At 35.6% G+C, this 15,819-nt stretch overlaps 2 protein-coding genes across 10 annotated transcripts in view; one reads left to right on the top strand and one right to left on the bottom strand.

The window, feature by feature from the left end:
• The window catches only part of IRAG2 (inositol 1,4,5-triphosphate receptor associated 2), a 114,014-nt gene extending 104,352 nt beyond the window's left edge, over positions 1 to 9,662 (top strand). For both annotated transcript variants that reach the window (XM_045554188.1, XM_045554189.1), the window contains exons 34-40: positions 2,013 to 2,160; positions 3,253 to 3,296; positions 5,257 to 5,319; positions 5,434 to 5,483; positions 5,784 to 5,885; positions 7,753 to 7,860; positions 9,144 to 9,662. In XM_045554188.1, the coding sequence (XP_045410144.1) occupies positions 2,013 to 2,160; positions 3,253 to 3,296; positions 5,257 to 5,319; positions 5,434 to 5,483; positions 5,784 to 5,885; positions 7,753 to 7,860; positions 9,144 to 9,387 (759 nt within the window). In that variant the 3' untranslated portion in view covers positions 9,388 to 9,662. The remainder of the gene's footprint in view (positions 1 to 2,012; positions 2,161 to 3,252; positions 3,297 to 5,256; positions 5,320 to 5,433; positions 5,484 to 5,783; positions 5,886 to 7,752; positions 7,861 to 9,143) is intronic.
• Positions 9,663 to 9,724: 62 nt separating this feature from the next.
• The window catches only part of DNAI7 (dynein axonemal intermediate chain 7), a 61,499-nt gene continuing 55,404 nt past the window's right edge, over positions 9,725 to 15,819 (bottom strand). For all 8 annotated transcript variants that reach the window (XM_045554190.1, XM_045554193.1, XM_045554195.1 and 5 more), the window contains 2 exons: positions 10,895 to 11,008; positions 9,725 to 10,122 (listed from right to left, as the gene is read on the bottom strand). In XM_045554190.1, coding sequence (XP_045410146.1) covers positions 9,847 to 10,122; positions 10,895 to 11,008 — 390 coding nt within the window. In that variant the 3' untranslated portion in view covers positions 9,725 to 9,846. The remainder of the gene's footprint in view (positions 10,123 to 10,894; positions 11,009 to 15,819) is intronic.

Genomic DNA, 15,819 nt, shown 5'->3' with positions numbered 1-15,819 from the left:
CCCTTCTGGAAACTTGAACTTGAAGCTTGAACCAAGCTTGAGCTCCATGGTCAAACATAGTATTCACTACCTGGCATGAACCCCCAATACTTTCCCCTTTCTTGTTTTGTCTGAATCATTTGGCAAATCTACACCCCTGTTTAAATGCACTTCTCCACCTGCTCGTGCCTGTGTAGCTGAGAAACACTACAGCTCTGTGCTTATCCTTGCTCTCTTTTAAATATCAGCTTCACACCCTCATCTTTCTTCTCAAAGCACAATCATGTCCTTCCCTGTATTCTCTGTCAAATACAGGTACTGACTCTGCTTCCTACCTCACTGAGAAAATTGACAGTCAGGAGGGAACTGCCCTAACCCCTGAATCCCTTATATGCTGCCTTCCTCCTGTTACTAAAGATGAGTCATCTCTCATCCTATCTCAGGCCAGGCTTTCCACCTGCATGCGAGATCCCATCCTCTCTTATTTACTCATGGTCATGGACTCAAATTCTCCCAACCTTGCTCCATCTTCAGTGTTCCCAACTCTACTGAACCATTTTATCAGCACACAAATATGTGGTTTGTAGATGGGGAAAATAACACACACAAAAATCCTTTAACCCTTTCTTCCATGGGTACCACCCCGTTTCTCTCCTCCCACATATAGCAAATCTCAACAGAATGGTACTTTCTATGTCCAATCTCTCTCTTCCCTCTCTCTTTAAACCTACTCTAATCAGTCTTTTCCCTCCGCAGAGCTGATTTTACCAAGGTTACCAATGACCTCCACATTACCAAATTCAGTTTCTCAGTCCTCGTCTGGCATGGCTGAGCTCTTCCTCTCTTAGCTCTACTCACTTAGCTTCCAGGTACCACATTCCCCTGCCTTTTCCCTCCACATCATGGGCTGCTCCTTCCAGGCTCCTTTGTGGTTGCCTCCCTCCTCCCAGACCTCTCAGTACTGAAGAGTCCCAGGAATCCCCTCATGTACACCTGATCTCCAAGTGCACTCCATCCCCATATGATGCCATGTAGTCAGCCGATGACTGCCAGATTCTTACGTTTGGCCTAATCCACTCTCTCGAGTTCCAGGCTGGAATATACTGCTGCAGACTCAACGTGTCCACTTGGATGTTTGATAAACAACTCAAACTTAATATCCAAAACTAAACTGCTCATGGTGCCTCCCAAACCTACCCCCACCCATCATCTCCTTACCTTGGTCAAAAGCAACTCTTTCCTTCCAGTTGCTCAAACCAAAACTGGGGCTGGAGGGTGGTAATTCTCAACACCTTTCTCTCTCACTTTGCATCCAATCCTATGGAAAATCCTAATGGCTCTACCATTAGAGTATATTTAGAATTCAACCACTTATTTCCCTCTCTATTGATACCATCTTGATCTAAGCCCCCATTCTATTTCTTCCAGATTAATACAATAGCTTCCTAAATGATCTCCCTGTATCCACTTCATCCCAATCCCTCCTCTCAACATAGTCTATTCTTAATAAAGCAGCCAGAACAATCCTTTTTAAAACTTAAGCCAGATCATGCTACTTTTTGGTTCAACGTCCTCTAATGGCTCCTTACTTTACTCAGGGGAAAAACCAATGTCTTACAATGGCTTAAAAGGGTCTACGTGATTTCCCTGACCTCTTATGTCTTGCTCTCTATCTCCTGTGACCATCTTCCTGGACTATATACTACAACCACCCAGTCTCCTTGCTGGTCATCGGACATGCTAGGCCACCTAGGTTCTTCTAGGCTTTTCTTACTGCCTGTTTTAGGGTTCATCTTTTGCAGGTCTTAGTCATTTACCACAGTCTTTCTTCTATACAGCTTTCAAAATTTTGTTGCTATTATAACTTCTATTTGCCCTTGAGAGGCATGTCTTTAAAAAAAAAAAAACTTTTGTCATTTTAGTGGGGTTTAGGTATGGAGTGAAGGTAAATGCATGTGTTTAATCACCATCCTTTCATTGAGTATTCAGAATAGTATTTTTAGTGTAAATTTGCTCTTTTTTTTTCCTCCTAGGAAAGCCGGGTTAGTAAAGCAGTTGAAGTGATGATTCAGCATGTAGAAAACTTGAAGAGAATGTATGCCAAAGAGCATGCTGAATTAGAAGAACTGAAACAAGTTCTTTTGCAGAATGAAAGGTCTTTCAATCCTCTTGAAGATGAAGGTAATAAAAGTTTAAGATAAGAGTATTACGTTTTTCTAACATTCTCTTCTTTTATGCTAAGTCTTACTATATCTTTAGTATAAAACCCTTAGGTAAAGGTTATATTAGAAAAATAATTCATTGCTGTTATTTATGTAGCCAAAAATAAGGTGTCAGAAAACAGACATGAAGGATTCTTTGGTAATGACACCAAAAAGTCCTTAACTCAATTTAGATAGCTGTGAGGAGAGAATATATTTAATTCAACTCAATAAGTCGACCCCAGTGTTCCCCTATTTAGGATATGTTAGAATTGGCTTTTATTCCACATATAGAGTAAGGAGCAATAACTTAAATGAGCCACTCTCATCAAAAATGATTTTGATTCCTCAAAGAAGGGATGACCCTGACACAGTAAGCTGACTAAGGGACTGAAAGATAGACACAGGAGGCTATAAAATATATCTTCACATATGGTTTCTATAAATTGTACAGTAGTTTTATTTCATTTTTGAGATGGTGTCTTACTATGTTGCCCAGGCTGGGCTCAAACGATGCTCCTGCCTCAGCCTCCTGAGAAGCCAGGGCTACAGGTATACACTACTATGCCTGGCTAATTTTTAAACTTTTTATAGAGATGAGGTCTCGCTATGTTGCTTAGGCTGGTCTCGAATTCCCGGGCTCAAGCTATCCTCCCACTTCAGCTTCCCAAAGTACAGGGATTACAGGCATGAACCCCACCACCCAGGCTCAGAATTCTTACTTTAACGATCTGTTGCTTCTTCTAGAAAAGTAACTATATTTGATACTCTTCTGAACTGTACTTTGGATTCCTTTCTCCAGCAGACATTCCTTTAGTGTCACCAGGTGCTAAGTAGGTATTGCAGACATCCTCAGTGACACAGACTGGGGCTTCTGTATTCCACTGGTTAAGATGGCAATTGTTACGAAACACGAAATAAATGGTAAACATATTTATATTGCTCAGTAGTCTCTAGAGTCTTAAGGACATCTTTTCTGACCTTTGCTTTACTTTCTAAACAATTAAGATGTAGCTTTAACAGAAATTGCACGTGTAATATTTAATATGTACAAATGTGGTTTTCTTTTCAGATGACTGCCAAATTAAAAAACGTTCAGCTTCTCTAAACTCCAAGGTAACTACTAATTCACTTTACAAATGTCTATCAAATGCTTCTAAGTAAGATGGTTTTAAAATATTATTTGAAGCTACATGGCTTTAAATGTAAATCATAAAACAGTGATTTTAATTCATGTAGATATGTGTATGTATACGTGTATTTGTTTATGTAAATGTGCTTTTATACTTCCTGCTATATTTGTATTTCAATTAAGTTTGCCTGGCAGCACAAGGAAAGCTGGTATGACAAAAGTTTCTCTCCTGTCCTATAAAAGCAAAGTTGGAACTAGGCAGCCCAACAGTGGTAGAGGAGCTTCACAAAATCCTTAGGAGCCACAGTCCCCTTCTTTTTTGCTGCTTCTCTACCTTCCACCTCTTGGTCTAGGGTGGCTATTCAGATCCAGGCACCACGTTGTAGTCATTATGTCAAGAAAAAGGAAGAAACAAATTCAGGTGTTCTCTCTCCCTGTAAAGACAGTTTCTGGAAATCCAACAAAACATTTCTCATTTTGTTCTTGGTTGCGAATGAGACTGGAAAATACGATTTATTCTGGAAACTACTGTAGGCCTAGCTGAAAATCAGGGGGCTTATTACTAAATATTATATGAAGAGGAGAATTTGGATATTGAAGGTCAATCAGCAGCTTTTGCCACAGTTTGAAAATCAGTATTTTATAAATATACAGACTTTTTGAGTAAGAGACTTTAAAATCATTCCATACAAATCCTTTTCTTTTCTCCACAGATGAGGAAAGAGAGAAGCACAAAGGTGATTAGTTATGACCATGTGCTGGTAGGACCATGATGAGAAGCAAGGTTTCTTGGGCTGCAATTTGATATTCTTGATGCTCAACTAACCTATTTAACCTAATTAAATTAGGGATGATGGTTCAAAAAACATAGTCACATAGAACCCACTTAAATTAATTTACTATATTTGAAGCGTTTTTTTTTTTTTTTTTGAGACAGAGTCTAGCTCTGTTGCCTGGGCTACAGTGCTGTGGCGTCAGCCTAGCTCACAGCAACCTCAAACTCCTGGGCTCAAGCGATCCTCCTGCCTCAGCCTCCCAAGTGGCTGGGACTACAGGCATGTGCCACCATGCCTGGCTAATTTTCTTCTATATATATTTTTAGCTGTCCAGATAATTTCTTTCTATTTTTAGTAGAGATGGGGTCTCGCTTTTGCTCAGGCTGGTCTCGAACTCCTGACCTTGAGCGATCCTCCTGCCTCGGCCTCCCAGAGTGCTAGGATTACAGGTGTGAGCCACCATGCCCGGCCTAAAGCATTTTAAGTATTTTTATATCCCAAACTTGTACTTACTTATTTAAACTTTAAGAACTGTATAATAATACATAGCACTTTCCGGTGCAAATCTCAAGGCTGATATGTAAACACATCCATTCATTAAAATATCATGAAAATCTTTAATGTGTTAAATGTAAAAAATGAAACCATGGATAAAAACTATAAATGTAGGTAACTATATCCTCATGAGTTGGGAGAAATCTTTCTAAGCATAAAAGCAATGGTAGCAAAGAGAGAAAGACAAGAATAGATTTGCCTGGATCAACAATAAAAAAACCTTTCTGCCAGAAATATGAACAAAATTAATATAGGCAAAGGTTATAAACAAGTGGTTTTCAGAGCATATATACATGGTTATTCAACATAAAAACGCAATGTTTGGTGTTATTAGAAGTCATATAAATGCAAACTCAAACAAGAAATCTTATATTTTTGTTTGATTGGCATAAATTGTATAGTAATAATCCAATGTTAGAGAAGGTAGAATACAAATTGGTAAAATATTTCTGGAAGTCAGTTTGACCATAACAAGATCCTTTAAACTATGTCTGTTGTTAAGCTCAGTAGTGGCCAAATGCATGGAAGTGCATGTACAAGGATATTCATCAGTGTTGCTTGCAACAATAAAATATTAAGAATTTTCTAAATGTACATTTTCCTCCTCTGGTAGCCATCTTCTCTTCGAAGAGTGACCATTGCCTCTTTACCTAGAAATATTGGAAATGTAGGAATGGTAAGAAAATTCCTAAGATTTCTTAGTCAAAAGTAAATTCATTTTCATATGGCAAAAATATAAACTTCACTAAATTCATTTTTTATCATTTCTTTAACATCTGAACTTCTAAAGATGGCTGGGATGGAAAATAATGACCAATTCAGTAGGAGGTCAAGCAGTTGGTAAGTATAACTTTATGGTTGCTCTTTGGGAACCTATTTTATAATTGGGCTAAAGTAAATGAGTATTTGAAATAGGTGATATAGTAACATTTGATTTATACAGAGTATAAGTAGAATGAATAATTACATAAATTGGTATATGATCGTGAATTTTTTATTATGAAGTAGGAGGTCTGAATTTGCCATGAAAAAATTAATTAGAACATATAATTTTTATGTTGATTTAAACAGTAGCAAATAAATTGATAATGGCTAAGGATGTATATGATTTGACAAGTGGTTATAATCATCTTTATTTAGGCGTATTTTGGGGTCAAAGCAGAGCGAACACCGTCCCTCATTACATCGATTTATTAGCACCTATTCCTGGGCAGATGCTGAAGAAGAAAAATGTGAACTAAAGTAGGTGAAGCCTGGTGTGTGTATTAACCTGACATGAACCTGGGGCCTAAACAATGGGAACCACTTTTATTCCATGGAGATGAGGTCATGCTGCATGATCAAAAAGATAATTCATTGTAAAAGACTTTTATGGACCGTATAAAGCACTATGTAAATGTTATTTTTGAATGCATTCACTCTTGTAGCTCTCAAAATGGCAAGGTTTGAGGTCTTAAGTTAGAAAAAACTGTGGAATTTGCCAAGTTTGTCAAGATAATTTTTTTCCTGTCTATATGTCTGGCCATCAGGTGGAAAGGTTGATAAAGAGCCACAGAAATAAAATGGTCATCGACTTAGATTTTAAAAAACGTGAAATATACATATAACATATATGTATTGTATAACATAGGCACATATGTAACATGTATATACATCTATCCTCCATATATGTAAATTAAGAGTAGAGGAAACAAAACTCTATCACTGTCTCTATATCTAGCAAATTAAACAAACAATAACTTCTATAGTGAAAAGTTAAAGGGCAAGAAGGAGGGACAAGAAGTAATGTCACCTCTAAGACTTTGAGTGATATTGGACAAATTGCTTAATCTTACATGGTCTCAGTTTTCTCATATGTTAAATTGAGAGATCGTAATGAAATGATTTTATGTTTGTTTTACACATTTTCATTGAGTGCGTACCATGTGATAGAGTCTATGCTCAATCTTAAGGAATATAAAGATGATCAAGGACATAGTGGCAACCCTGAAAGAGACTTTTTTTTTTTTTTCTTTTTTTTTTAAGTCCTGGGAACCTATTGTATGTGTTGCAAACTCTTTTCAGATTTAGAGTTAATTAACGCATCTTTTTTGAGCTGTGTAGAAAAAAAATTCAAGAGGTTTCTTCAAAAGACTATAATCTATTCTTTGCCTTTTGTTAGTAGGGTATGATTTCTACTGAGAAGTCTTTGTAAACAAAAATACCAAGACGTTGAGAATTTTACAAGAATGTAATTTATTCTGGCTTTTAGGCCTTGTTTTCTTTAAAAACTAAAGTCTACCATATATATATATGGTTTGACTGAAAAAAAACTTTGAAACACATTTCCCTTTAGCAATTGTGAGGTCATTATGAGCTTGGGATTTCAAATTCAACTAGGAACTTCATCAGTGAACAAGATAATGAAACAATTGTGTTTTGTTTAAACTCTCTTTAAATAATATGATTCGGTTTAAAATACAGTCAATCCAATTGCTATTTCCCAGTTGAATACTAATTTAACTAGCTTTTTATTTTAACTAGCTTTACATTGAAAATATTTTCATAAACACTTCTAAAATTAAGATTTTTAAAGAAAGAAATGAACTTTGATGTTATTCCAAGTTAGCACTGATCAGAGAAAAGAGTAAAATCAATTGCTAATACAGGATATTTAAAAAGAAGAATATTTAATAATGAGGAAAAATGTTTACTATATGTTGAATGAAAAAAATACAAAGAGTAAGAAACATGGTATCCACATTTGTTTCTTTAAAGTATTGTTAAGTGCACACATACACACTCAAGAAATCACAGTAATAACATTGATTAATTATGAGTGGTGAGATTAATATATTCTTTGTAAATTTCCCCTTTTTGCATCTTTGGCTAACATCCCAACTTTCTACAGATTTTTCTAAATAGAAGAAGTTATTTTTTAAAATGAAATTCCCATAAAAGGTTTAAATTATAAATTTGTGATTTGACTTTGAGTTAGATATTTATCAAATCTTCCTACAACATATTCACGAGCCTCTTAAGTTATACTGTAAAGTGTAGCACTATTTTATAAATAATTATGGCATATTATCCTTAGTTTCAAATATTTAAAAACAATATTTATTTACAGAACTAAAGATGACTCAGAACCACCTGGAGAAGAAGTAGTAGAAAGAACAAGGAAGCTAAGTCTTTCTGAAAAGAAAAACAATTCATCAAAGTGGGATGTCTCTGCAGTGTAAGTTGTCTAACTTGCTAAATGCTACCTTTATAGTGGAAGGGAAAGGGTAAGGCAGTGTTAATCTTAATCAAATTAGTTTACTAAAAGACATGTCCAATTGTTATACTTAAGATGAATAACAAAGGAGGCAGGAGAGTTTATAGGAACTTGACTCAGAACCAGACAGCCTACGTTTGAATTCCAGCTGTCTAGCTAGCTATGTGACCTGGGCAAGTTCGTTCATTTTTTGAGTAACAATGTCTTCATCTATTAGATGAAGATGATAATAGTACCTATGTCATTGTGGTGTTGTCATGATGAAATGAACTAGCATGTGTAAAATGCTTAGTACAGTGTCTAGCACAGGGTTAACTATTTTCAAAGACTTAACTGATGCCATAATAATTTTTTGCCAGGTGTTTCGAAAAGAAATTGTTTAATTTTAGTATAGCTAAAGTACAGAGTGTGGTGAGAAATGTCACATTTCTATACAGTAATCCCCCCTTATCCATAGTTTCACTTTCATGATCCAAAAATAGGTGAGTATGGTACAGTAAGATATTTTGAGAGGGAGAGGCCACATTGACATACCTTTTATTATGGTATATTATTATAATTGTTCTGTTTATTACTAGTTATTGTTAATCTCTTACTGCGCCTAATTTATAGATTAAATTTTATCATAGGTATGTATGTATAGGAAAACCACATACATACATGGTTTAATACATACATATATGTCCTGTTCTACCCAGTAGATAATATTTTTGTTTCCACCGTAGGGATGTAAGTTACCCTACCTCAGTGAAAGAATGACATAAATACTTGTATGTATTGTTCGGAGTTAAATGATGCCTAAACCACATTATTTTCAGATTCTCATTATAGCACATCATCATTGTTTTTTTTTTTTTCTTTTGAGATAGGGTCTTGCTCTGTCGCCCAGGCTGGAGGGCAGTGGCAGGATCATAGCTCACTGCAGCCTCAAACTCCTAGATTCAGGTGATCTGACCACCTCAGCCTCCCAAGTAGCTGTGACTATAGGCACGTGCCACCACATCTGGCTAATTATTTTTTGTAGAAACAGGGCCTATGTTGCTCAGGCTATAATTCTAATAATTAGAAGGTGTTGGGGGGGCACAGTGTGCCCAAAATCAAAATGATAAATTATAACATATAGATTAGAAGGCAGTATTGGTGGTATGTAGAACAGATCGACTGTATTGGTATTGCTAGCAAAAGGAGTGTTTCTAATAACAAGTTATTGATTACCAAATTCTATATTTGTGTTTTCCTTATAGTTATGACACAATAGCTTCCTGGTCAACAAATCTCAAGACTTCCCTCAGAAAGGCTAACAAGGCACTCTGGCTTTCTCTTGCACTCATTGTACTGTTTGCAGCTTTGATGAGCTTCCTCACAGGCCGATTTTTCCAAAAGTCCGTGGATGCTGCTCCCATACAGGAAGGGGACACCTGGATATCTTTAGAACATATCTTGTGGCCATTTACCAGACTCCAACACAACGGGCCACCACCAGTGTGACAGCAGCACATGCTAATATATGTATCTTGATTTTTAAAGTTTCAGCATCTGAACTTTATAAATTAGTAACTTTTAGCTGGGAAAGTATAGCATGAAACCAGAGGTTTTCAGAATAATGACTGTAAGATATTTTACATTCCCTCTTTTTCCAATTATCTCCCCAACTAAAATACAAGGAGGAAGAAGCCTGCCTGTGATCTTTTAATGAGTTTTTGAGGAAGAAATATTATATTGTTTTGTTAAAGTTTATTGAAATAAAGAATCATTCAAATCTTCATACAGTGAAAGTTGAAATTCTCAATAGGCCAAGTATTCAAAGGAAAATTTGAGTAGAAAATGCTGATTAGACAACTTTAATAGCCTATCTAAAATATATTCGCTCATTATACTGTATTGAAATACCTGATTTTTTTCCAACATGCTTGATTCTTCATACTGATTAAAATTTCTATGTGGAGACTAAGAGTAACTGAGCAATCTCGTAGAAAGTAGCATTTGACATACAGCATCAAGAAACTGACAGTTGGAACTCCGGGTTTTCTCCATTGCTTCTCTAGAAGCAAAATCCTTAACCATGTGATATAAAGAAGAGTGAAACTCAGTTTCTTCTTTAAGTGCTTCAGAGAATGCTTCACTCTCTTCATTGATTTTAAGTGTTTGTGCTCTGTCACCAGTAAACATTATAAGGTCCCAATTAGGATTCTCAGTACATTCTTCAGCAAGGTGTTCCTTCACCTAAAAAAAAAAAAAGGGAAATTAAAAAAATCTGTTAAGTTCCTCTTCTATTAAGTATTTTGGTAGTAGAATATTATTTGAAGGGCTCAACTAAGTCCCCCAAATTGCTAAAATATTCTTAATGTACCATTTATTGAATTTTTTAAAACCATGAAACTATTTATATCTTGGTGATTACTGACCTTATCCACATGTATTAATTCATGCAACAAATATTTATTGAATGCCTATCATGTTCTAGGTGCTAGAAATATAACAGTGAAATAAAACACAGAAATAATTAACTGCCTGCAACAACAAAACCCTACCCTCAAACAGCTTACATTTAAGTAGGGGAAACACAATAAATAGGAAAAATAAATACAGTGGCTTGTTTATGCTAAAACATTCATCAGTCAGCCTTCAGAATTTGATAACTTTCTGACACAGTTACTATTACTTGGTAGAGAAGGTAAGTTGGAAGCCTAATCCTCTCAAGACAGAGTTTGTGAATCATAGATATGTTCATGTTAAAGGCTTCCATTTGTTCTTGAGTCAACATAAGGAGATATAAGGACTCTGGCCTGAAGTCTAGAGCATTTGATACCATAATGAACAACAAAGGCCTAACCTTTATGTAGTTTGGATTTTATTTTTGACAAACTTTAAAAAAATTTTGTAATTTTAAGACTCCATTTTGAATGTTTTTGGTTGTTTGTTTTTACCTTTTTAAGAGCTAGTACTTTATTGTTTTGGAGGACAAAGTAGTTTTATGGGTTTTTATATACTATACCTTAAATACAACTTTTGTAGAATTACATTGTAGGTTCCACTTGCTCCAACCAAATGCAAAAGCAGAACTTAGTAGGGCCATTTGTCGATAAGCTTTCATTTCTACCAAAGGAACCTGTCAATATAGAAACAAACAGAATTGATCTTAGAGCTTCCCAACAAGTCTCCCTTCCATCTTTGGCATCCCTTCAGTCTATTCTCGACACAGAAGGATCGACTTAAAATTGTAAGTCAGAGTACATGACTCCTCTCTCAAAACTGGGTAGTGGCTTTCCTTTTCTCTCAGACTAGAATCCAAAGTTAATGATGATCTACAAGGCCCTCCATGATTTGATAGCTCAGTTCCCCCCCCCCCCCCCCCCCCCCCCCCCCCGTATACTCTGTTACTTCTCTGCCTTATCTCCTTGTCTTCTCCCTTTGCTCTCTGTTCCAGGCCACCCTGCTGTTCCTCGAATCCTCAAACAGACCAGGCCACTCCCTCAGGGCTCTTGCTTTAGCTGTTCTCTCTACCTGGAAGCTGCTTCCCTAGATATTCACTTGGCTTAATTTCCTACCTTCAAGTTTTGCTCAAATCTCATTGAGCCCCCTCCCTGACACCCTATTTAATATTGAACACTGCCTCAACCCCACTACTCCTGATCTACCTTTTATTTCCATAGCACTTTTCACCTTTTCAGTATACTAGATCATTTATTATTTTTTTTCCTTCTACTATGATGTAAGCCCCACAAGGGCAGGGACTTTTTTTTATTCACTGATGTATCCTAATCATCCAAAATAGTATCTAGCATATTCTGTGTTCAGAAAAAAAACTTTTCATTGAATATTCTGAAAACATCAACAGGATATTATATTCAACACTGTAGAGTAACAGGTAATTTGAGTTACTAAAACCAAGGGTTTTCTTTATGTACAATACCCTTAGTTATATGATTATTTCTAAATGTTATAAAATATATACCTACATTGTCATTTTCTAGTACCTTCATAAACATGTTCTTGAGCATAGAACTCATCTGTCTACAAACACCTTTCTTGAATAGAAGCTACTCGAGGTCTTCATTCACATATCACAAATGTTTACTAAAAATCTACTGTATTCTAGGAATATGCTAGGTGCCAGAAGAATTAAAGTTGATTAAGAAACAGCCCCCATCCTCAAGAAGCTCACAGTTTAACCTGGAGGCATCTTATTTAACTAAAACTTTCCATGAATATTATGAAAATCTCTATGCATATAAACTAGAAAATGGACAAATTCCTGGAAACACACAATCTCTCAGAATCAATTAGGAAGAAATAGAACTCGGAAGCAGTAATAAAAAAATCTTCCAACCCAGAAAAAGCCCGTACCAGATGGATTCACAGCCGAATTCTACCAGACTTACAAAGAAGAGCTGATATCCATACTGCAGAAATTATTTCATAATACTGAGAATAAGGGAATCCTTCCAATTCACTCTATAAAGCAAGTATCACCTTGATTCCAAAGCCAGAAAAGGACACAATAAAAAAACTACAGACTAATATCCCTCCTAAATATAGATGCAAAAATCCTCTCAATTGATGCAGAAAAAGCATTCAACAAAGCCCAGCACCCTTTAATGACAAAAACCCTCAACAGATCATGCATAGAAGGAACATACCTCAAGATTATAAAAGCCATATAACGACAAACCCACAGCCAACATCATGCTGAATGAGAAAATGTTGAAAGCATTCTAAGAACCGGAACAAGAAAAGGGTGCCCATGACCACTTCTATTCAACATAGTGCTGGAAGTCCTAGCCAGAGTAATCAGGCAAGAGAAAGAAAGAAAGCAAATCCAAATCAGGAAAGGTGATATCAAACTATTGCTTTTTGCAGATGGTCTGATCTTATATCTAAAAAATCCCACAGAGCCCACCAAGAGACTCCTGGAATTGATAATCAGCAAAGTTCTCAGGTTACAAAATCAACATACACAAATAAGCATTCCTTTATACCAGTAACAGTAAAGCTGAGAGTCAAAAGACCCAGTAACATTCATAGTAGCTATAAAGAAAATAAAATACCTAAGAATATGCTTAATCAAGGACATGAAAGATCTCTACAAAGAGAACTACAAAACACTGAGAAAAGAAATTGCAGATGACACAAAAAAAATGGGAAAACACATCATGTTCTTGGATTGGTATTATCAACACCATTAAATGTCCATACTACTCAAAGTGATTTACAGATTCAATGCAATCCCCATCAAAATACCAATATCATATTTCAGAGATCTAGAAAAAAAAGTTCTGTGCTTCATTTGGAACCAGAAAATATTCTCAATAGCCAAAGCAATCTTAAGCAAAAAGAACAAATCTGGAGGCATCACATTATCAGACTTCAAACTACACTACAAGGCTATAGTAAACAAAACAGCACAGTAGTGGTACAAAAATAGAGACATAGACAAATGGAACAGAACTGAGAACCCAGATATAAAACCATCCACATACAGCCAACTGACCTTTCATAAAGCAGACAACAACATATACTGGGAAAAAGAAGCCCTATTCAATAAATGGTGCTGGGAGAATTGGATAGCCACATGCAGAAGAATGAAACGGGATCCATCTCTCACTACTCACAAAAATTAATTCAAGACAGATAAAAGACTTCAATGTAAGGCATAAGAACTCTAGAAGAATATGTTGGAAAAACTCTTCTAGATATTGGCCTATGTAAAGAATTTATGAAGAAGACCTCAATGGCAATCACAGCAACAACTAAAATAAATAAATAGGACTTGATAAAATTAAAAAGCTTCTGCACAGCTAACAAAATAATCAACAGACCAAACAGACAACCTTCAGAATGGGAGAAAATATTCACAAGCTATACATCTGATAAAGGGCTAATAACCAGAATCTACAAAGAACTTAAGCAAACCAGCAAGAAGAAAAAAAAAAAAACATTAAAAAGTGGGAAAAAGACATGAACAGAAGCTTTTCAAAAGAAGATAGACAAATGGCCAATAAACATATGAAAATGCTCAACATAATTAATCATCAGGGAAATGCAAATTAAAACCACAATGAGATATCAGCTAACCCCAGTTAGAATAGCTTTTATTAAAATGTCCAAAAACAATAGATGCTGTTATGTTATATAATTCTATTTATATGAAACTTATAAAGAAGTAAAATCTACAGAAATAGAAAGCAAACAAATGGTGTCTGAGACTAGATAAAGGCAGAAATTTACTGTAGAGGGGCATAAGGGAACTTCTTAGAGGTGATAAAAGTTCAAAAACTGGATTGTCATGATATTGCACAACTATATACATTACTAAAACTCATTAAGTACACTTAGAATGAATGTACTTTGTGTAATATGTATTATATTCAATAAAGACTGAGAAAAGAACAAAACAACAACAAAAAAACATGCTGGCATGGATGCAGAGAGAAAGGAACACTTCTACACTGTTGGTGGGACTGAAAATTAGTACAATCTCTGTGGAAAACAGTATGGAGATACCTGAAAGAACTAAAAGTAGACATACCATTTGATCCAGCAATTCCACTACTGGGTATTTATCCAAAGGAAAAAAAGACATTTTATAAAACATACACGTGAATGTGTATTGCAGCACAATTCACCATTGCAAAGATGTGGAATCAACCCAAGTGCCCATCAATTCATGAGTGTATTAACAAAATGTGGTATATGTATACAATGGAATACTACTCAGCCATGAAGAAGGATAAATTAAGGCCTTTTGCAACAATTTGGATGGAACAGGAGACCATTATCCTATGGAAGTGATTTCCATATCCTAAAGAATGGAAAAACCACCACCACATGTACTCACTATTAAATTGGAACTAACTGATGAGCAGATATGTGAACAGAGGGAAGTAAAACTCAGTGGAAATCAAGCAGGGGAAGGAGGGAATGAGCAAAAACCTACCTAACAGGTACAATGTACACTATCTGGGTGATAGGCACACTTACCCTGACTCAAGCATAACAAAAGCGATCCTTGTAACCAAAAACATTTATACCCCTGTAATATTTTGAAATAATTTTTAAAAATGTGATTTACCACATAAATGGAAGTGAAAACAAAGACCATATGATCATCTCAATAGATGCAGAAAAAGCATTTGACAAAATCCAGCACCCTTTCATGATAAAAAAACTCTTAATAAACTAGGCACAGAAGGAACATATCTCAAAATTATAAAAGCCATGTATGACAAATCCATACCCAACATCACGCTCAATGGGACAAGTTGAAAGCATTTCCCCTAAGAACTGGAACAAGACAAGGATGTCAACTGTCGCCACTTCTATTCAACATAGTGCTGGAAGTCCTAGCCAGAGTAATTGGGCAAGAGAAAGAAATAAAGGATATCCAAATCGAGAAAGAGGAGGTCAAACTATCATTTTTTGCTGACGATCTGATCTCATATCTAGAAAACTCCACAGACTCCAGCAAGAGACTCCTGTAATTAATAAATAAAGTCAGCAAAGTCTCAGCTTACAAAATCAATGTACACACGTCAGTAGCACTCCTATATACCAGTAACAGTCAAGCTGAGAGTCAAAGCAAAGACTCAATACCATTCACAATCGCTACAAAGAAAATAAAAATAAAATACTTAGGAATATACTTAACCAAGGAGGTGAAAGATTTGTACAAGAGGAACTATGAAACACTGATGGAAGAAATCAAAGTGACACAAATAAAAAAAATTATCATGCTCATGGTTGGTAAAATCAACATCATAAAAATGTCTATACTGCCCAAAGTGATTTAAAGATTCAAAGCAATCTCCACCAAAATAGCAATATCATATTTCACAGATCTAAAAAAAATAATTCTATGCTTCGTTTGGAACCAGAAAAGGGCCTGAATAGCCAAAGCAATCTTAAACAAAAAGAACAAAT

The sequence above is a fragment of the Lemur catta genome, chromosome 6, assembly GCF_020740605.2.
Source record: "Lemur catta isolate mLemCat1 chromosome 6, mLemCat1.pri, whole genome shotgun sequence".
Lineage (NCBI taxonomy): Eukaryota > Metazoa > Chordata > Mammalia > Primates > Lemuridae > Lemur > Lemur catta.
Note: the sequence above shows the minus strand (reverse complement) of the source record. Positions and strands in the feature narration are given on the sequence as shown.